The sequence below is a fragment of the Trichechus manatus genome, unplaced genomic scaffold (genome assembly GCF_000243295.1).
Source record: "Trichechus manatus latirostris isolate Lorelei unplaced genomic scaffold, TriManLat1.0 scaffold00003, whole genome shotgun sequence".
Lineage (NCBI taxonomy): Eukaryota > Metazoa > Chordata > Mammalia > Sirenia > Trichechidae > Trichechus > Trichechus manatus.
The window spans coordinates 22656760-22678841 of record NW_004443939.1 but is presented as its reverse complement, the minus strand read 5'-3'; the positions used below and the strand labels follow the sequence as shown (position 1 = coordinate 22678841).

The following is a 22082-nucleotide window of genomic DNA, read 5'->3' as shown; positions in this document are numbered from 1 at the left end:
CTTCCCATCCCCAAAATATAAAGGAAACAAATAGCATTCGTATAGTGCTTCAAAGTTTCCAAAATGCTTTCATGGGAATGTCATGACCACTGTGATGGAGGTATCTCTATTTCATTTCTTAAGGTACTGTTATACTACATGCTGTACTATGTAGTTACACAGGGAGAAGACCACTCATTTAATCCATATATGTTTGCAGAGGTGTTTCTGTTTCACTGTCAAACAATTTGGAAAATGTCCTTTTCCAAGAAAACACAGAGTCACTAGCAAATAGTTTTAAAGCCTTTAGCTGTAAGTCATGGCTTGCAAATTCCAATGCTACAACATGAATACAGTCATGTGTAGCTTAACGTCCATGATTCATCCCGTGAAATAGGATGTTATGTGATTTGGACATTGTGTGAACACCATATTATATATGTATATGTATATATGCAGTCCATGGGTTACGAACTTCTGACTTACGGACAAATTGTAATGAAGAATGGACTGCCAAAAAGCCTATTATATTAAAAATTTGAGTTAAATACATACAATGGTTTGTAATAACAAACGTATGCACTACTTTGTGACTCTCGTGAAAACACTGCATGGTTTAGAAGTGTTTCTTAAGTGTTACACCCACTACCTCCTGTTCTCCAGTTGGGATTTTATAACTCTGTTATAAACTAACGGGACTACGGACATATATGTGGTCACACATTGCCTGAACAGACGTTATGCAGCACATGACAGCATAGAAGTTTGGCCAGGTATAAACTGGTAGGTGCTTGGGTCTATGGCAAATTGGAGAGTGCATTCTTGGCTAAAGCTATGTACATTTAAAAATATTTAAACTATATGGGACAAACAAAACGTATCTGCATGCCTTGTATATAATCTTTACTCCACATCAGCAGAACATGGAGTGTGGAAGATTTAAAAAAAACAGCAGAGAGGCATGAGGAGATGATATGAGAAATGTGTTGGGTCACAGGAATTGAGACTATTAAGGACTAAAAGTACAGAGAGCAAGTTTGATAAATGGAGGATGCCAATTTAATATCATCAGCCTCCTTCTGTCTCTATTCTGATATGTTTTTTGTTTGTTTCATTTTTGTTTAGTTTTGCTTGGTTGGTACAGTATAACATATTGCTAAGAACACCATAAGAATATGACCTTAGACTTAAAACCCTTTGATCAGTTTCCTTTTCACTAAAGTGGAGATAATACCTATGCCATAGAATTGTTATGAGGATTAAATGAGATCATGCATGACAAGGTCTTGGTAGGGCTTATTTCCCACTATAAGAGCTAAATAAATGATAGGTATTATTTTCATTAGTCTCTGGGTGGTGCTAACAGTTAACGTGCTACCATGAAGGCTGGCAGTTTGAGTCCACCTAGAGTGGCCTCTGAAGAAAGACCTGGTGATCTTCTGAAAAATCAACCATCGAAGTCCCTAAGGAGCATAGTTCTACTCTGACACACACAAGGTCACCATGAGTCAGCGTCAACTCTCTGGTAACTGGAATTATCATCATTGAAAAGAACAACTTTTTAACTTTTTTTTTTAACTTCTCCTTAGTACATACTGAAGATCTAAACTAACTTTCAGACCTGTGTATGGCAACAAGCCTCAGAGAGGTCTTGCTGTCAGGGGTAAAATAGAGGTTTTTTTTTTTTTTTTTTTATTGTTTTTCCTTTCACTCAAATAAATCAACAGCCACAAACCCAAAGATAGAAGTGTTCCCTCTGTGGGAGGATCAATAAGTTCAAACATTCTCCTTCCTTGAAAATGATGAAAGGGGAGGCAGGGCCAAGATGGCAGAGTAGTCAGATGCTCCCGGTGGTTCCTCTTACAACAAAGACCAGAATAAACAAGTGAATTGATTATATATGACAATCTAGGAGCCCTGAACATCAAAGGCAAAGTTGAGGAATTGGACTGAGTGGCAGGGGGATGGAGGGATGGTTCAGAAGCACCGAGGAGTTGCCAGACCTGACCCAGCAGGAACCGAAGTCCGTCAGCCCAGATCAGCTTGGGGTATGTGGTAAGGCAGGCAAGCAGCAGCACTCAGGAGGTGTTTTCCACATCGAGAGAGACCCAGTGGCAGAGAGGCTGCTTGGCCACCCAGTACCAGCAAGAGGCAGCCCTCGGTCGGAGAAAGATAAGTACTTGCATCTGGCCTACCGTACGGATCAAAAACATCCCCTTAGGGAAAAAGCTCCCTCCCATTTACTTCCCTGCTCCCTGCTCTGCACCGGGTCCGGGATGGCTCAGCTATTGCCAAGTCTCCTGGGCCAGAATAGGACCTGTCACACACCCTGACCCATTCTCCCGGGCTTGGAGAGGGAACAAATTAACAAACGGGAAAAATAATCTGCTGGCTCCCCTAAGCCAGGAACTCAGGGTACGCACAGCTCCTTTGCCTAGGCACAGGCATAAGGGATCCATGGACTTTGAGTGACTTTCCCCCTTCAGAGACCTGTGTGGGCCCATTTCAACAGTGTAGGCCCTCATTACCAGAGTACAACAGGATATATACCTAAAGTCTAACTTCAACTCTTTTAGCTGTGAAGTGGCAGGCTTCTGACATTTGACACTGCTCTGCCCATTAAGCAGGGTCTTCACCTACCTACATCAGAGGCCTGAGGACTGGTGGCTCCACCCACGCCAACTAGCCACCTGTGAAAGGGGCCCCAAAATAAGAGGTGCCCCCCAGTCCTTACAGCCAACAGTATTGGGTGCTCATAGTCCGGCTGCAAAACCCACCCACCTACACGCCCTAGGGAATAGGTACTGGGTAAGTTGACTGGACTATATCCATAAGTAGTCATACATATACTAAAGAGGGCACTGTTTCCTGAAATGGCATCCATAGATATGCCCCCAAGAATTTGGTTCAATTTGAAATGCATTGATTGAACATCTTTTCTGTGTGAGATACTATGCTCAGCTCTAGATATCGGAGATGAAAAGTGCAGTATCTCTGCTCTTGAGGCTCCCACATGTCTGGACTAGCAGGGGAGATAAAAATGTAAACAAGTCATTTCAATACAAATGCAAACAAGTGTCCAACTCCCTCACTCTCTGATATGCATCCTTTCCTCTACCTCTCTTAGGGGGATTTTCTAAATACTGTAGAAAAGCAGGGGTTAGTATACTGTGAGGGAGCTCTGGTGGTGCAGTGGTTAAAGCGCTTGGCTACCAACCAAAAGGTCAGTGATTTGAACCCACCAGCCACACGGTGGGAGGATGATGTGGCAGTCTGCTTCTGGAAAGATTTATGGCCCTGGAAACCCCATGGCGCAGTTCTACTTTGATCTATAGGGTCTCTGTGAGTCGGAATCGGCAGTCGGTTTTTAACATGCTGTGAAAAGACTAAGGAAAAATCAATGCCTATTCTTTAAAGTCTAATTTTAGCTCTACATCTTCCAGGAAATCTTCCACTCACTTTGATATTTGACTTACTTGAAATCCCCTGAAAATTGCTACATAATCATTTTTGGTCCTTAATCATTTTCTGCCTTGAATGGAAATTCAGTTGTTTCCTGGACATATGTCCAATGTACCCAACTAACCTGTTGCCTTGAGTTGATTCTGATTCATAGAGACCCTATAGGATAGAGAAGAACTACTTCACAGGGTTTCCAAGGAGCAGCTGGTAGATTAGAACTGCCGACTTTTGGTTAGCAACCAAGCTCTTAACCACTGTGCCACCAGGGCTCTGCAGATTGTAGTAAGTCCTCCAAGGGGAAGAAATGTATCTCATACTCTTTTGGACCATTCACCGTGCTATATGCACATACAATGTGCAATAATCTGAAAAACTGATTTGTTGTCATTGTTGCCACCAGATTAAAGATGGGTAGAAGATAATTCACAAATAACATATGCAATGTTTTGGGGTTCTACTCATACTGAAGGCATCTATGAAACAGTGTTTCATAAAATTTGAAGACATCTTGGTACAATTCAAGCATTTATATTAATTAGAAGTGGAAAAATAGTAAATATAAACCTATATATGTTATATAATGTTATATTTTCACTTTTAATATCTGTTATATAGTAAATGTTCTTTTTTCATTTTTAATCAAAGTTTATATTTTTGGTCCTGATTTATAACCTGTTGGCAACAACTTGCAGCTACTCAAAGGGAAACAAAACACATATTCAATCACACCACGAAAGAAGACTCACAGCTAGAGAAAACTTTCAAGGATCACTCATTGTTTTAATACCACATGCAAAGATGGTTGGAATGACAATACTCCCCAAACTCACAAATTACCAGTTTGCTATATGTTAATTAAGAAGTCTTGGTGGCGCATAACTGAAAAGTTGTCGGTTTGAACCCGCCAACCACTCCCCGGGAGAAAGATGTGGCAGTCTGCTTCTATAAAGATTACAGCCTAGGAAACCCTATGGGGTAGTTCTACTCTGTCGTATAGGGTCACTATGAGTTGGAAATGGCTTGACGGCAGTAAGTTTGGGTTTGGGTTTATATGTTAATTTATTATCTTCATCTACATCTGTTTTCTAAAAATTGTTAGTGAAATTCAAAGAAAAAATACTGTACTTTGGAAAGAGAGGTAAAGATTAAACTAGTAGTTAACAGTAAATAAATAACTTTTATTTGAAAACTAGCAAATAGTTTTGAATAGAGTGCAATCTATGTCTACTTCCAATATCTAATATCCAACCACTTTTCACGTCTAATTTACTTTATCTCTCCTATCTTTCATATCTGTGTTTTCCCTTCATTTCTCCTGCTACTAGTGAAATCTGCTTTTCATTACTTCTCATCCAGATTACTTCAAGTTGGTCTTTTACACAATTTTATCTTCCCATAATGCAGCTCCAAACTTGTGATTCCCAGCTCAAACATCCTCAGTGCTTCCATCTTGCTTCCAGAACAAAGTCTAAACTACCTTATTCTGGTATTCACTGATTTCTGTGCTTTTGTTCCAATTTATTTTTTGATATTTCTTTCCTAATCCTCCCCTTCATACACTATGCACACTACATACAGTTATACACTAAAATAAAGCTATTCATTGTTCCTGTATATACCTTTAATTTTCTGACCTCTATTTTCTTGGAGTCCCTGTATGGTATGAATGGTTAATGCGCTTGATTGCTAACTGAAATGTTGGCATTGTAAATCTACCCTGAGGCAACTCAGAAGAAAAGCCTGGCAATCTACTTCCAAAAAAGCAGCCATTGAAAACCCTGTGGGGAACAGTTCTACTCTGACTCACATGGAATTACCATGAGACAGAATCAACTCCGTGGTAATAGGAAATCTATTTTCATACTGCCTGCCTTGAGCCTAAAATATTCTTCTAACCTATCTACCCTTCAGGGCCAAGCTCAAATGTCACCTCTTCCATGACACTGTCTCTACACTCCTGAGAAGTAATTACTATTCTTCTTTCTAAAATTTTATAGACATTTTTCACTGTTTATTTTATAGAATTTGTTATTTTATACCTTAAAATATATTTATGTATTTTTCCTCTCTACCACAGTATGAAAGCTCCTTGAAAATAGTCTATGACAGTTTCACTTTGCAAGCTCTACTGTACCAAGTAGAAAGCTTTAAACATAGTAGATGCTCAGATAGTTGTTGAATGGATGAATGAATGAACTAATTAATTTTTAGTAGCTTCAGAACTATGGAGGTTGTACAAAAGATTATACATATGATCTACATGAACCTTCTTGATTATGAGCTGAAAGCCCTTGATTTGGAATAATCTGACTTGTTTCCTCAACAAGATTAGTGGTTGTCCAACTGTTCTCCACAGAGCCTTTGGGATTCCACAGAGGTGGCCAGGGAGCCCCCTCTTTGAGCAGTGGAAAATGATAAGTAAACAGAGTTCTTTACCCCACACTCTGCCTTCATCTAAAGCTGTTCCATTTTGTATATTGGCCTCCTGTGTCAGATTTTATTTAGAGAAAGTGCTCTGCTGTATAAGAAAATTTGAAACCCCTTGGGGTTCAACTATTAGAACACTTTGGCTGTATGTTTATTTCAACCCTCTATTTTACATTAAAACATTTCTTGTCATAAATTAGGTAAATAAGCCACTGTGTTTTGGCTGAATTTACTAAAATAAAAATACCAAGAAGGTAGCACAAAAGTAGTGTTTCAGATAATTTTATATCAGGTCTTCTTATAATACCCAACTTTATACAAGAGATGGCATGCTATAATGTCATTGAGTTCAGTCCTTGATCTGACCTTACTGACCTGGGACCTAGCTAGCTGGTAAGTCATTCAGATATCACAATCTTTCTGAACATTCTTCATATATCTGAAAGATCCCTGCAGTGTTGTTATACAGCTTTCTAGTCCTGCAAAAGTCAATGGCAAAACTTCTTATTGCCTAGGTGTTTGGTAGTCTGTTCCCTTACCCACAGGGTATATAGAAAAGCCTGATCTGCAATAAATCTTAAATGTATTCTCATTGAAATCTGTTGTAGATTTCTAGTCCGTTACACAATTCTAAGTTTATTATTTAAGAAAAAAAATACCTGTTCAAGTCACGGTGTATAATTGGCTGTGTCAGGTTGTGAAGGTACTCCATACCTTTGGCAACATCTACTGCAATAATTAATTTAGACTGCAAATCAAGAATCCTAGAATTTAAAAATAGATTAATGAGGATGAAATAGTCAAAGCCAATACCATATATTTCTAAAAGAAATCAAATGGTGTGTGTGATTTGATTTCAGTCTTTTGTGCTTTATTGAAGGTTAAGCTAAAAATTCAACAAATCTGGAAAATGGCTTTTCTACATCAGATAATGTTTAATTATAAGTCAGCTCAGATACCAACCCATCTTATTTAAAGCAATATACTTGATTTTATAATATTTGTAATATTATACTTAATTCCTTTGTAATAGCATAAAAATGGAATCTACTTTAAGCACTGACTGGGTGAAACTGTATTCTAATTATTGTAGACATATCTCTAGGAAGTGAATTCAAAGTAGAGTTATACAAGTCCATTCTTTTTTAAAAAAACTTTATTTAATAAATACTGCAATCCCTGGAAATTATTTTATTCTAAGACTACAGTAACCACCCTCCTTTATCCTCGGTTTTGCTTTCAACGGTTTCAGTTACCTGCAGTTAACAGTGGTCGGAAAGTGTTGAGTGAGTAGCGTGATGAAATCTCACGCCATCCCGCTTAGCACATTCACATAACTTTTATTACAGTATATTGTTATAACTGTTCTATTTTATTATTAGTTATTGTTGTTCATCTCTTACTGTACCTAATTTATAAATTAAACTTTATCATAGGTATGTACTTATAGGACAAAACATAGTATATATAGGATTCGGTACTATCCCCGGTTTCAGGCATCTACGGGGCGGGGGGAAGCGGGGTTTGGAACATATCCCCCTCAGATAAGGGGGGATTACTGTACATGTATCTGCTTTATTGGTATGTCAAATTTAGCTGGATTATTATGAGCACCAGTTACCAATTTAAATTCCTTGGGATTTGTTACCTTCAACTAAATTCCTGTTAAGAAAGCACAGAAGTAGTTACACTAATTAAAACACAATTATTGGGCATAAATTATTAACCATCCTTAAAATGCCACACTTGATATTGGTCAGAGATTTCAGAGAGTGATGGCTCATCCCAGCCCTAAATCTCTAAGGTTGGTTCAAGCGTAACTCCAAAGATATTCCAAATGCTAAATCAAAAGAAAGATCCCATACCTCTTCTGCTCATGAAGAAGGGAGAACAGAGACCCTCCCGATATGTACTGAGTGACAATGGCAAACTGGCTGGGATGGTTCAAGCAAGCGCCCACAAACTGAATCACACAAGGGTGACTGAGCCGGCAGAGAATGGACACCTCTCGGCAAAACATGTCCACATCTGACTTGGAGCAGTAGGTGTTGGCTCGGTAACTGGAAACAGCAGCAACAGAAATCTTCAGTCAGCCCATGGAGCAAGACAAGGGGCTTCTTCAATGTCTTTTAAAAGTTACAAACCCACCTGGATACCAAAATTTCTCATTTGCTTGCTTACCGTTTTATAGCCACTATTTTATTTCTGCATCGTCCTTTATACACTTTCCCAAAAGAACCTAAAATTATTTAAAAGAAATAAATAAACAAATACTATTTTGAACTCATTGAACTAAAGCTGATTGTTATTTTCTTAAGTTACCTGAGCCGATAATCTCATGGAACTCAATTTCTGAGAGCTGAAGATGGAAATGTGAGGGCAATCCAGCCCTTAGGAGGAGAACATCTGCTTTCTCTGTAACCAGGAATTGTTTTTTGTTATTTTTTTTAAGAGAATAAGCACATATGTGGATGTATACACACTCATGCTTATACATACTTTACTTAACCAAAAAATATTTCCTAGTAGCATTCAATTTTCCAACTGTAATTGACTACTTGGGGATGCTAAAACCTTACCATAAATGATCCCTGCCCCTTGAAAGCATGTTAGTTCTCTGTCTCCATTACCTGGCCTCTGTTATCAGGGCTAAAGGTTTATTCCTGACCTGATCAACAACCAGTCTGCTTGATGACATGGAATACAGTCCGTATTACATTATGGTAAAGGCTCTTATCCGGTCAATCCCTTCAACCTATCACAATAGGCTTAGCCAAATAGTCATAAACTAAACCTCAAACGCATGACAATTAAATGACAGGAAACAGGCTCATGAATCATTCAGAGGAAATACCCAAAGCCAAAAAATAATTTGAAAAGACTTTAAATTCCAAATAGTTATATTGTAAATTTACAGTTGAATTATACTTTTTACTTTCCTGGCCAAATGGTTTTAATTTTGTGTGCAGCATACATTCAAAAGTTTCCCAAGTATTACTTATTTGGGATCTTTTGAAAAATAATTTAATTTTTCAGATATTTATTGTAAACAAAACTATTCCCAATTTTTCTCAAAGAAATATTAATATTTGTAATTTATACTTTGTAAAACAATAAATATATATAAATACTATGGAAATGAAACCTTTCTTTAATACTCCTTATGGAATTCTTACTGTTTTTACACCCTATGAACTGAGAGGGCATATACAAAATAGTACAGCAGGTAAGGTTAATTATAGAAAGAAGGTCTGTTGATAATAGTGGTTATGCTGGTAAAATATCCATCATTTGTAATATGCAAAACATAATAGAAAGTCATATTTGAAGTGATAGTTATCTTTAGTAATAAAATATATAACAATTGTCCAGTAGTAAAAGTACCTTTGGTCATGCTTTTAATCTTTCCCAAGGGAGATGGCACAGACACATAGGAGCCATCTAGAAATCAAATTAAATAACAGAGTTGAGAGAAGCAATCATTTCTTTCTACTTAAAAATTCAACATTAAAAAAAAAAAAAAAAAAAAAACAGCTTGCTAAGGAAACCAAGTAAGACTATAGCTTAAAGTCCAGGTCTTTCCCCTGGATACTGAAACCGTACAGCCAAGGGTTTATTTAGAAAGTGGGTAAAAAGATTTAAAAAAAAAAAAAAAATTCCAGGAGCTAGCCGACTCCAACAGATTTAATTAGTGTCTGGATACGAGTATTCTCTGTTCTGCCTTAATCGTTTACTGAAAAGAAAAATGACTGCCCTCAGCTTACAAGGCTTTCCTAGCCATGCACTAGCCTCATAAACATCCAGAGCAGGGTATGTAAAATTTGGAGAAACTGCAGATTTGTGAATTAGAAGAGGGCCGAAGTGGCAGCAGCTTTTTTATATTCAGGCTTACCCAGATATACATTTTCTTAAAATAAAACCAGCCTTACACAAGACTATGCTTCCCCCAGCCACAGAATGATAATAGCACAAACACAGGTTTACCTTTAGGCACAAAATTGCACTAACAATGAAAACTGAATAAGAAGTGGGGTACCTCCTCCAGGCTGAGAATACTCATTACAGGGCAATTCGTCCTGAGGTCTCTTATAATGCTTCAGGAGTGTGACAATCGCATCATGTCCTTTATGGAAAGACAAAAAGGACAAAGGGTCTTAATTTTTGTTTAGCTTATTCAGCCCACCACGTATTTAAAAAACGACTAGCGATAGCTTATAACAAAGGACATATCTTAAGAGAGAATTTATTGCAATCGGAATTTAGTATAACTGATCCTCATTATTTGCAGATTCCACACTTGCAAATTCCCCTATTTGCTAAAAATACTCATGGAGGAAAAAATTCTCAGCTAATTCAAACTAGGCTGGTTTGGTATTTGCTAATTTAGTACTCACAGGACTTTATAAGGATATAACTACTGTGAATAACGAGACTCTACTCTTATTCATTCATTTATTCAAAATCATTTATTAAGACTCTGCTATATGTGAGGCACTATGTTGGGCCCTATGTTTGCTTTGGGCAAATGTGCTGCAAAAGACCTCTTTAAAGTGTTAACAAGCAAAGATGTCACTTTGAGGACTAAGGTGCGCCTGACCAAAGCCATGGTATTTTCAATCCCCTCATAAAAAAAGAATTGATGCCTTTGAATTATGGTGTTGGCGAAGAACATTGAATATATCATGGACTGCCAGAAGAACGGACAAATCTGTCTTGGAATAAGTACAGCCAGAACACTCCTTAGAAGCAAGGATGGCGAGACTTCATCTCACATACTTTGGACATGTTATCAGGTGGTACCAGTCCCTGAAAAAGGACATCATGCTTGGTAAAGTAGAGGATAAGTGAAAAAGAGGAAGACCCTTAAGGAGATGGATTCACATAGTGGCTGCAACAATGGGCTCAAGCATAACAATGATTGTGAGGGTGGCGCAGGACCAGGCAGTGTTTTGTTCTGTTGTACGTAGGATCCCTATGAGTTGGAACTGAATCGATGGCACCTAACAACAAAAATAACAACATGTCTGGCAGTGAGGAAACGATGAACAAGGCAACAAGGCCCTGTCCTCAAGAAGCTTACAGTCAGTGGGGAAGAGAGGTATTGACCAAAAAATTATAAGAATGATGAGAATTTCTAAGAGAGGAAATTTCAAGTACTATGGGAGTATAGGAGTCTCTGGGAGGTGCAAACAGTTAAGCACTCAGCTGTTAATTGAAAGGTTGCTGTTTTGAGTATATCCAGAGGCACCTCAAAAGAAAGGCCTGGCAATCTATTTCTGAAAAATTAGCCATTGAAAATCCTATGGAGCACAATTCTACTCTGACACACATGCAGTTGCCATGAGACAGAATCGACCTGATGGCAACTGGTTACTGGATGGGAGTTGTCTTAGTTATCTAGTGCTGCTATAACAGAAATACAAGTGGATGGCTTCAACAAACAGAAGTTTATTCTCTCACAGTCTAGTTAGGCTAGAAGTTCAAATTAGGGCATCAGCTCCAGGGGGAGGCTTTCTCTCTTTGTCAGCTCTGGAGGAAGGTCCTTGTCGTCAACGTTCCCCTGGACTAGGAACTTCTCAGTGCAGGGTCTCTGGGTCTAAAGGACGCACTCTTCCAGCACTACTTTCCTGGTGGTAGGAGGTTCCCATGTCTCTCTGCTCGCTTCTCTCTTTTATATCTCAAAAGACATTGACTTAAACCTAATCTTGTAAATTGAGTCCTACCTCATTAACATAACTGCCACTAATCCCACCTCATTAACCTCGAGGTAGGAATTACAACGCATAGGAAAATCACAACAGATGACAAAGTGGTGGACAATCACACAATACTGGGAATCATGGACTAGCCAAGTTGACACACATTTTTGGGGGGGATACAATTCAATCCATAAGAGGAGTATATAATAAGGACATTTCTTAAAAGGGTGAAAAGCATATATGGTAACCAGGAAGGAGTGATGTATTTGCTGTGATTGAGTATTACATTTAATTGGCAACTATAGCATAACACGGTGCTAAAAGAATTTACGTCGTTTTTGTGACTGAGGTAGCTAGCTGTCCACTGGCATTTGTGCTCCCCTTTCACAGGGTAATTTTGTCACTGGGAATGGCTGCCCATCCAGGGACTACATTTGCCCATTCCCCTTGTATCTCATTGTGGCTTTGTGACTAATTCTCACTGAGGGAATATAAGAAATGATGTCACTTGCAGGTTAAGGCTTCTAAGAAACACTGAGCTTTCTCTACTCTTTCTTTCCCCATGTGCTGGCTAGATGCAGAAGGTTCTGAGGCCCTAGGAGATGATGAAGCTCCTGAATAACCACTGAATGGAAATGTCCACCCCGGACTGTTACATGACTGAGAAATCAATTTCTATTATATAACACCACTGATATTTTGGAGTTTATTAATTTCAGTAGGGTTTTATTATTGTAAAGGATAAAAGAAAGATAAATGTTCCCTTGAATAGACCAATTATTTTCAATAGAACTAAACTTTGATACTATTTTATACTTTCACTATAAAAATAATCTACTAAAGCTAATTTATACAAGAGGAAGACAGAGTCAACCTTAAAGACCCTGCCAAGAAACTTGCGAAATGTAACAGCACTCACTTTAAAAATGGCAAAATGTAGGAATTGAAAAATCATAAGTGCTCGTCCACAAGGAAAGATCCATACTTACCACAGCTCAGAATCTACCCAGCTAATTTAGAGTATAGTTTGAGAGTTCAGTTTGCTTATCAAATCCTCCTTCAAAAAAGAAATTAACAGTGTATGCAAGATCCTGAGGTGGAATAAGGAGCCCTGGTAGCGCAAATGGTTAAGCACTCAACTGCTAACCCAAAGAGTGGTGATTCAAACCCACCCAGCGGCTCTACAGGAGAAAGACCTGGTGGTCTGCTTAGGTAAAGATTACAGCCAAGACCCATGGGGCAGTTCTACTCTGCTCTACAGGCTCGTTATATGGTTGCTATGAGTCAGAATTGACTTGACAGCACCCAACAACAACACTAGTATCTAAATCTTTTCCAAATGTAACATCCTAAGATCAGCTTCTAGCCAAAAAACAAACAAAAAAATCCATCATGATTATAATTGTTAAAACTTTTAGCAAAATTTAAATCTACAGAGTTTACAATTAGCTTCCATTCCTTATCATTCATAGATTTCTATCCATGACTGGCAGATCTCTGATTTTCTTAAACCATAGACATAGGTTATGATGAAATAATAGGGGGCAAGTTCCATTAGAATTCTTGCTTTGGACTCTCAAGACTCAAATGACGTTAACCAACAGGCAGAGATCTAAGGAAAGAGCATAACAGGCAGAGGAAACACATAATGCAAAAGACTCAAGTTGGGAATGAACAGGACGAAGGGCTACAGCGTCTGGAGTATATCAGGCAAGGATGAGAGTAGTACCAGATTTAGTTAGAGAAGTAGGCACATCACGTGGAGAAGTGATTCAAACTTATCAAACTTTAGTGTGTATAAGTATCACCTGGTCCACATGCTAAAACACAGACTCCTGAGCCCTATCCCCAGAGATTCTGGTTGAGAAGGTTGTAGTGGAGCCTGAGAGTGGCCTTTCTAACGAGGTCCCATGTGATGCTGATGCAACACTCAAACTCTGAGTATTAGAATGTAAAGCTTTACATGTTTGGATAAAGAGTTTGGATTTTAGTGTAGGTGAGATGGGGAGCCACAGGAGGATTTTCATTAGGTGAAGAATGTGATTTGTTTTACTTTTTAAAATGATCCTCTTCTACAGATTTGAACTGATGATATATCCTCAAAAGATTGTTAAAAAGATTAAACGAGATAATGTATGTAATATACCTAATGATGCTAACACATAAATGTTACTTTTGGATATTTTCACTGCTTTCTTGTCTTACCACTTTGTTTTATAATTGTAAATGAACTTGGAAACTCCTTTTGGAACTTCAGATGCATTTTCTAAATACCCAGTGTATTCGTTTTCTATTCATGTGGTTGTTATAATTACCACAAATTTAGTGGCTTAAGCAATCACATTTATTCATTATCTCACAGATCTGGAGTTCAGAAGTACAACTTGGGTTGCACTGGGCTAATCCCAAGGTGTTGGCAGACTGTGTTCCTTTCTGGAGGAATCTATTTCCTTGCCTTTTCCAGAATTCCTTGGCCTGCGGCCCCCCTTCTCCATCTTCAAAGCCAACATGAGTGGCTTAGTCATTCTCGTAGCACATCTCTTTCACTTCTTTTTTCTGTCTCCCTCTTCCACTTACAAGGGCCCTTGTGATTACATTGAGCCTACCTGGACAATCTAGAATAATCTCTCTATTTTTAAGGTCAGTTAAAAGAAGCTCTGGTGGCTCAGTGGTTAAGCACTCAACTGCTAACGGACAGGTCAGCGGTTTGAATTCACCAGCCACTCCATGGGAGAAAGATTTGACAGTCCGCTTCCATAAAGATTCACAGCCTGGAAACTCTAAGGGGCAGTTCTACTCTGTCTTATAGGGTCACTTTGAGTCGGAATTGACTTGACTTCAATAGGTCGATAAGCAACCTTAATTCCATCTGCAATCTTAATTCCCCTTAGGCATCTTTGGGAAACCATTATTCTGCTACCTTACCCAGTTTGTGAAGCTGTCAGTGTGCCTAGCTTACATCTTGGTGCCACTTCCTGTTAAACATTTCCCTTTCTCCCCCTGGTGGCCATTTTAGCCTCAGCATAAAGCAGCAGCAACAAAAATTCCTCTGGAATTGAAATAGCCTTCATCTGTCCCATTGCTTGATTCACAGGTTCTGAGGCTTTGCCTGGCCCCCTCCACCCTACCTGCCCCTCGCTCTAACAGAACCTGGGTGCTTTTAGAGCCTTTCTTTCACTAACTTCAGTCTTTAAATATTTGGCACCAGGAAAAAGAAACGTTTTTTTTCCCTTATTTGTTTTTCCTAGGAGAAAGTCCTTTGGAGAAAGAAAGCAACCCAAACCCCTAGCATTCACCCAAGTACAACAAAGCTTAATTCATAGAGCCCACCTCCCTGTCTGTCTCAGGTCCTCTGGCGGATCGACTTCGGTTGACAGCTGAGACAGCCTCATGCTTTCCCTAGTAAAGAAGAAAGCTGCATCCCGAATCCTGAATGCCTGTGTGAGTCAGTGATCACACCCTTGATGTTACCTTTCATTTCAACAGCTCTCTTGGCTCCACTTGCTCTGAGCAGTTTTAATTTCCTGCCAGCACAGTGGCACAATTTGCTGGCAGTTTTCTTTGGGATGCTTTTCATCAAGAGCCTAATGAGTGCATGGGTTCTGGCTGATGATAAGCATGAGGCTGCCAGGGAAATGCCAAGAGTCCCCCTCAGCTCTGGAAGGCATCTCTGCCTGATTTCCCACCTCCTGTTAACTCTCGGCGGAGGCGCCCACATATGGGAAATTCTCCACTGCTAGAACGGCTCTGACAAGCCACCAAAGTGTATGCACGAGGGCCCAGCTTCCTGATACTTGGCCTTAAGGAGTTAAGCAGAAAAATGCCTTGATGGGGCTCACTAAATGGACTTGTTAAGCCAAACTCCCGTTAATGGATACACCCGGATAACCAAGATGCACTAATGGAACATGTCCAGAGATAATCAAACTTCCACTAATTAAATGAAATGTTTTCCTATATCTGAGAATTTACTATATACCTCCAAGTATTTTACCCAAAAAGAAGGCTGTTATGTTATTAGCCTAATGCAGTTATAATAATGATTTGCACTTTTATAGTATCATTCATTGGAGCACCTGAGACTTCTGGCAAAGCTGGCTCTCCTGCCAGCCTGAAGTCTTTCATTTCATGCTCTCACTATTCTCTTCCTGCCTGTATTCCCTAAATTCCACGTTTTCCTTTTGATTTGTCTTCTTCTTGTGTTCCATTACTCCTTGCATTTGGTATGATATCCTTTGCTTTCAACTTTATGAATAGTTATTTTTTTTTTAAAAACTGGGTTTTTGCTGAAGGTTATATGTCAGTTCTAGGGTTGTTACAAAGTTTAATATCTACATCATGGGCATGTACACAACAAAGGTTTCATAATTATTCAAGAAGAAGTACAATTTTTATTGTTTCCCTGTAAGGTTGCTCTCTCTATCCTCTGCCATTTCATCTTAGAAACAAAGAATGCTTATTCTCAGTGGGTGCTGATTCACAAGTATTTCAGGAGCTCGGTGCGAAGATTGATGGTAAATGACACCAGTGCTAGTACCTTCTCCCTGACTGTGGACCTTGAGACTCTTTGGGTCCAAGACTAAGTAGAGAACATGAAGATTTGGTATCAATTTCAGAGCCTAGAAATTTTTACTTATTTCATTTGTCCCCACCACCCGTCTGTCAGTTTGTCGGACTATGGTGGCTTGCATGTTGCTATCATGCTGGAAGCTATGCACTGGTATTTCAAATTCAAGCAGGGTCACCCACGGTGGACAGGTTTCAGCAGAGTTTCCAGACTAAGGCAGACTAGGAATCAACTTTCAAAAAATTAGCCCATGAAAGACTTGTGGATCGTAACAGAATATTATCTGATAGAGTGCTGGAAGATGAGCTTCATAGGTTGGAAGCACTACATAATAGTCACAACAATGGATTCAAATACACCAAAAATCATGAAGATGGAACTGGACTGGGCAACATTTTATGATGTTATATATATATATATAAGGTGACCATGAATCAGAGCTGACTTGACAGCAACTAACAACAACATCATATATCCCATATGTCCAGATCATCAAAGGAGAAACCTGGGTCTTGCTTTACAACTGACTCAAAGAATAAAACTTTAACAGTGATGATCTAGGTGAGACTTTGCCCAATATTTTCTGATCTCCTCTTTCCATCATGTTAAAGACACACTTTCCAGAGCATTGAAATGTGAGATCTGAGGGTGGCTTCCGATGTTTACCCTTCTATAATTTAAATATAAATGCTGCCAAAATTTTACATTATGGAGAGGGAAAATATACTCCTTTACATTATTCTTGTATCTTAATCACTAGGCCCAAATTTAAGTGCCACTAGCCTTCACCTTGAGATAAGACTCCACAAACATGAATGCTTTTGTCAAGAGAACATTATATACAACTAAGTTATTTACCTTTCCTCCTCCCTTTTTTTATATTCTATCTTGCGAATAAATCAATCTCAAATCAAATTCCACTTCTCACTTCTGTTCAGTTCTGACACCAGCTGCCCATGTAGCACTTCTATCTGTGATCCTAGCCACCCAGAGCTAGGTTAGAGCTCACAAGTTAAAAAGACACAGTCGTCCAGACCGCCAAGCAGGCCTAAGACTTCAGAAGTCAGCCACAAGTTTGAAACTCCACACGACACCCTCACTTTTGACCTGTCGGCTACAACTTTGGGATTTTCCACACCACTTCAGGATGACAGCCACAAGCTCACTCCTCCACTCCCTCGCCAAGGCCCCTTTACTTCTGACCTGCTGGTATAGAGGAAGTTCCCTCTCTCCCCTCAGGGTATCAGCCATAAGCTCAGGGGTTTCCAGGCTCCCTCACTTCTGACTTGTTGGCTCCCACTACTTTGGGTTTGACAATTCACTGAAACAACCCACAGAATTCATGAAAAGTACTAAGGATTACATCTTTATTATGATGTAGTTGTTAGATGCCATGTAGTTGATTCCAACTCATGGCGACCGTACGTACTACAGAACGAAATACTGCCTGGATCTGTGCCATCCTCGTAATAATTGCTTTATTTGAGCCCATTGTTGCAGCCATTTTGTCAATCCATCTCATTGAGAGTCATCTTCTCTTTCACTGACCCTCTACTTTAGCAAGCATCATGAGTGGTGCCTCCTGATAACATGTCCAGTGTACATTTCTAAGCAGCATTCTGGTTGTACTTCTTCCAAAACAGATTTGTTTGTTCTTCTGCCAGTACCTGGTATATTCAGTATTCTTTATTAATATCATTATTCTTCAGTATTCTTTATTCATTGTCCAGCTTTTGTATGCATATGAGGCAATTGAAAACACCATGGCTCGGGTCAGGTGTACCTTAGTCTTCAAGGTGACATCTTTGCTTTTCAACACTTTAAAGAGGTCTTTTGCAGCAGAGTTGCCCAATGCAATGTGTTTGATTTCTTGACTGCTACTTCTACGGGTGTTGATTGTGGATCCAAGTAAAACGAAATCCTTGACAATGTCAATCTTTTCTCCATTTATCATGACATTGCTTATTGGTGCAGTTGTGAGGATTTTTGTTTTCTTTATGTTGAGGTGTAATCCCTATTGAAGGCTATAGTCTTTGATCTTCATCAGTAAGTGCTTCAGGTGCTCTTCACTTTCAGCAAGCAAGCTTGTGTCATAGGTTGTATGTAACGAGCCTTCCTCCAGTCCTGATGCCCCATTCTTCTTCATATAGTCCAGTTTCTCAGATTCTTTGCTTAGCATACAGATTAAATAAATATGGTGAAAAGATACAACCCTGACCCACACCTTTCCTGATTTTAAGCCATGCAATATCCCTTTGTTCTGTTCAAATGACTGCCTCTTGGTCTACGTACAGGTTCCTCATGAGAACAATTAAGTGTTCTGGAATTCCCAATCTTCGAAATGTTATCCATAATTTGTTATGATCCACATAGTCGAATACCTTTGCATAGTCAATAAAACACAGGTAAACATCTTTCTGGTATTCTCTGCTTTCAGCCAGGATTCATCTGACATCAGCAATATTACGTCTGGTTCCACGTTCTCTTCTGAATCTGGCTTGAATTTCTGGCAGTTGTCTGCTAATGTATTGCTGCAACCATTTTTGAATTATCTTCAGCATAATTTTACTTGCTTGTGATATTAAGGATATTGTTCAATGATTTCCTCATTCAGGTGGATCGCCTTTGTTTGGAATGGGTGCGGATATGGATCTCTTCCAGTCCGTTGGCCAGGTAGCTGTCTTCCCAATTTCTTGGCATAGATGAGTGAGCGCTTTGCATCTGTTTGTTGAAATGGATTCCGTCCATTGAAATTGGTATTCCATCAATTCCTGGAGCCTTGTTTTTCACCAATGCCGTCGGTGCAGCTTGGAATTCTTCCTTCAGCACCATCAGTTCTTGATCATATGTTATCTCCTGAAATATCTGAACATAGTCTAATTCTTTTGGGTACAGTGACTCTGTGTATTTCTTCCATCTTCTTCTGATGCTTCCTGCATTGTTCAATTTTTTTGCCATAGAACCCTTCACTATTGCAACTTGAGGCTTGAATTTTTTCTTCAGTTCTTTCACTTGAGAAATGCCAAGCATGTTCTTCCCTTTTGGTTTTCTAAGTCCAGGTCTTTACACATTTCATTGTAATACTATATTATAACAGCTTTATTATAAAGGACACAAATCAGGATCAGCATAAAGAGGAGACACCTAGGGTGAGGTCTTTAAGGTATCTAATGCTTCCATGTTGCAAAGAATGCTACCCTCCCATGTGCATTAATGTCTTTCATCAACCAGGAGGTCCATGGAGATTTAGTATCCAGAGCTTTTATTGGTGGTGGTGAGAGGGTCTTAGTACATAATGCAAACTCCAGCCCCTAACCCCTGAGGTCTCCCCCACTTCATTTCTGTTCACGTCATGGACACAGGTGGTCACCTCAAGCAAGCATACCAAGATATCTACTCCCTGATTCTACTTAACTTTCAGTCCTAGAAGAGGATTCTTCTGATGGACATTGGCATTTCCTATTTTAATGCACCCCTCAAATTTCCATAGGGCTGTAACCCATATAAGTATCCCTTAATAGGCCAGGTTTCCATTGCTCTTTTACCTGACCTTACAGCCAGGCAATTAGCCACTGCCCATGAGTCAGAAAAACCAAACATAGGAGCAAACAGCATGCAATTCAGCTCACTAAGCTGATTTGTTTTTACCTTCTTCGGTCAGAGTAGTGGCCTTCCAAACAAGATGCTGTCTGTTCACCTTGAACTGCTGTCCATAAACCAAACAGCTCTTTGCCCAATTAAGAGCTGTTTATAGGGCACTACCCACATGTCAGTAGTATCTGGCAGTTCCTCTGGTGGTTCCAAAGTCAGCCCTAGAGGAAAAGAGCCTTCCTGCTCTTGAGTGTCTCCTTGCATTCCCCTGGTAGCATGTTCCTGTATAAATCATTTCTATTTTATTATGGAACTTTTCTGGGCATTGTTTTCCCTACATAATATTTCTCCTACATCACCCAAGATATTATGGGTATTTTAGGTTTCAAGATGATTTTGTATCTTTAAACCCTGGTGGCATAATGGTTAAGTGCTACAGCTGCTAACCAAAAGATCAGCAGTTCAAATCCACCAGGTGCTCCTTGGAAACTCTATGGGGCAGTTCTACTCTGTCCTATAGGGTCGCTATGAGTTGGAATCGGCTTTATGGCAACGGGTTTGCTTTTGCTTTAAGTCATAGTGGCAGTCTCAATCAAAATCCTATATTCAGCTAGTAGTTGTCTCTCAAATGGAAATTTCCTGGTCTTGAATCCCAACAGTTGTGGCTGGGTGGCACTCACAGGCTTTTTCCATAAGCCCCAGTCAATGCTCCATGCAAGACTATTTATACAGTCAATTTGTCCGGACTAGCACTTCAGCTTCTTTTTTTACTGGTTCCCATTTATCATTTCCAAACAAGTTTGGCCTGAGGGCCAACTTACATGACTTCTGTTTTACCATACTGTTGGAGGTTAGTGTTCCTCAGTCAGACATAATATCCATTTCTATAATATGTTCAGGTAAAGGAGACTCAACCACTTCACATAAAGCCTGTTCACAAATTTCAATTTTCCTCCAAACTTTCATCTTAATTCCATCAACCTTGTGCCCCCATATCCTCCCAGTCTAATCTTAGCCCCAGTTAATTATTCACTGGCAGGTTTTGGAATCACACTGCACTGGGATCCCACGTCAAGGAGCCTCAGAAAAGCCTCTTCCCCACCCCCTGACCATTTTACCCATTCACTTGCAGAAGACTTTGAGTCACCAGCATAGAATTGGGCCAAGGGACACCGCCCCACCACAGTTTTTATCTTGATTAAACTGCTAGACCACTGCCTCAGGCAATTCCAGGTCAGGCTTCTCATTGTCATCTTTGCCCTCCAGCTTTTTACATTACTCCACAATAGAGTGAATAGAGCAGACTTGTTTATGGCCCTTTAATGTTGGGGGACCAGCAGGGGCTCCTATTGATTCACCTAACCTCCAATAGCACTGTATTAAGACCTTTGTTTCAAACCCATCAATGTCTGCCTCATCCATCCTATTTCTTAATAAACTTCTAAAGATTTCCACTCTGCTGGGACAAGTCCCTTAACTCCTCCCTTTCTCTTTCCCCTTTATTTTTTCCCCATCAATGTTTGCTTTATTCACTCCATTTATTAATAACCACTTAAAGATTTCCACCCTGTTGGGATGAGTTCCTTGATGCTCCCCTCTATCTTTTTTTCACTATTCTGTTGGGAATCAGTCTTGCCTTCTTATCTGTTGTTTCAGCATGACTTCTCCCTTTGGAAATGACTCTGAGGCTGGGAGCTATATTACTGGCAAGCCAGAATCTAAACTTGGCCCAGCATCAGTATCTTCTCCAACACATTGCTTTGCTAGGGGTCCTGAGACTAAAGGCTCTAGTTTCGACTGGCAGAATCAAAGCTTGGTTCATCTTTCACTTTCATGTTAGCTATTACAGGTAACAATAACCAAGAAACTGTATATGTTGCTCTTTCTTGTTGTTGTTCTTACTTTGTATTTCCTTATGCATCCAGTGAGCAGCTCCTTAGGAGCTGGAGCTATCAACTCTAAATACAGTGTCCAGAGTTATTATTGAGGGTCTCATTACATCATGCAATGTTACATAATGACATAACATCTCTCTCCCCTGAGGTCAGTTAATATCATGAGTGATCACTAGGTATTGTGTAATATGACCTTCTGGCCTGGCCAGCCTCTGCCACAGAGTCACCTCATCACCTCACCTAACCTGTTAGTTAGGCTGGTCAGGAGTCCTTATCAAAATCAAAAAAAACAAACACTTAATGCACCCATAAGAGATGGACAGTGACAGAATGGATAAGAAAACAGGATCCAGCCATATGCTGTCTACAAGAGACACACCTTAGAAACAAAGATGTGAATTTATTAAAAATCAAAGGTTGGAAAAAAATATATCAAGCTAACAACTACCAAAAAAGAGCAGG

General features: G+C 39.5%; 1 protein-coding gene across 1 annotated transcript in view; it reads right to left on the bottom strand.

The window, feature by feature from the left end:
• TNNI3K (TNNI3 interacting kinase) overlaps positions 1 to 22082 on the bottom strand; it is a 424853-nt gene that overhangs the window by 206468 nt on the left and 196303 nt on the right. Inside the window, exons 12-17 of the mRNA XM_004369062.2 lie at positions 9905 to 9991; positions 9253 to 9309; positions 8191 to 8283; positions 8050 to 8107; positions 7734 to 7928; positions 6528 to 6632 (exon numbers count right to left, since the gene is read on the bottom strand). Coding sequence (XP_004369119.1) covers positions 6528 to 6632; positions 7734 to 7928; positions 8050 to 8107; positions 8191 to 8283; positions 9253 to 9309; positions 9905 to 9991 — 595 coding nt within the window. The remainder of the gene's footprint in view (positions 1 to 6527; positions 6633 to 7733; positions 7929 to 8049; positions 8108 to 8190; positions 8284 to 9252; positions 9310 to 9904; positions 9992 to 22082) is intronic.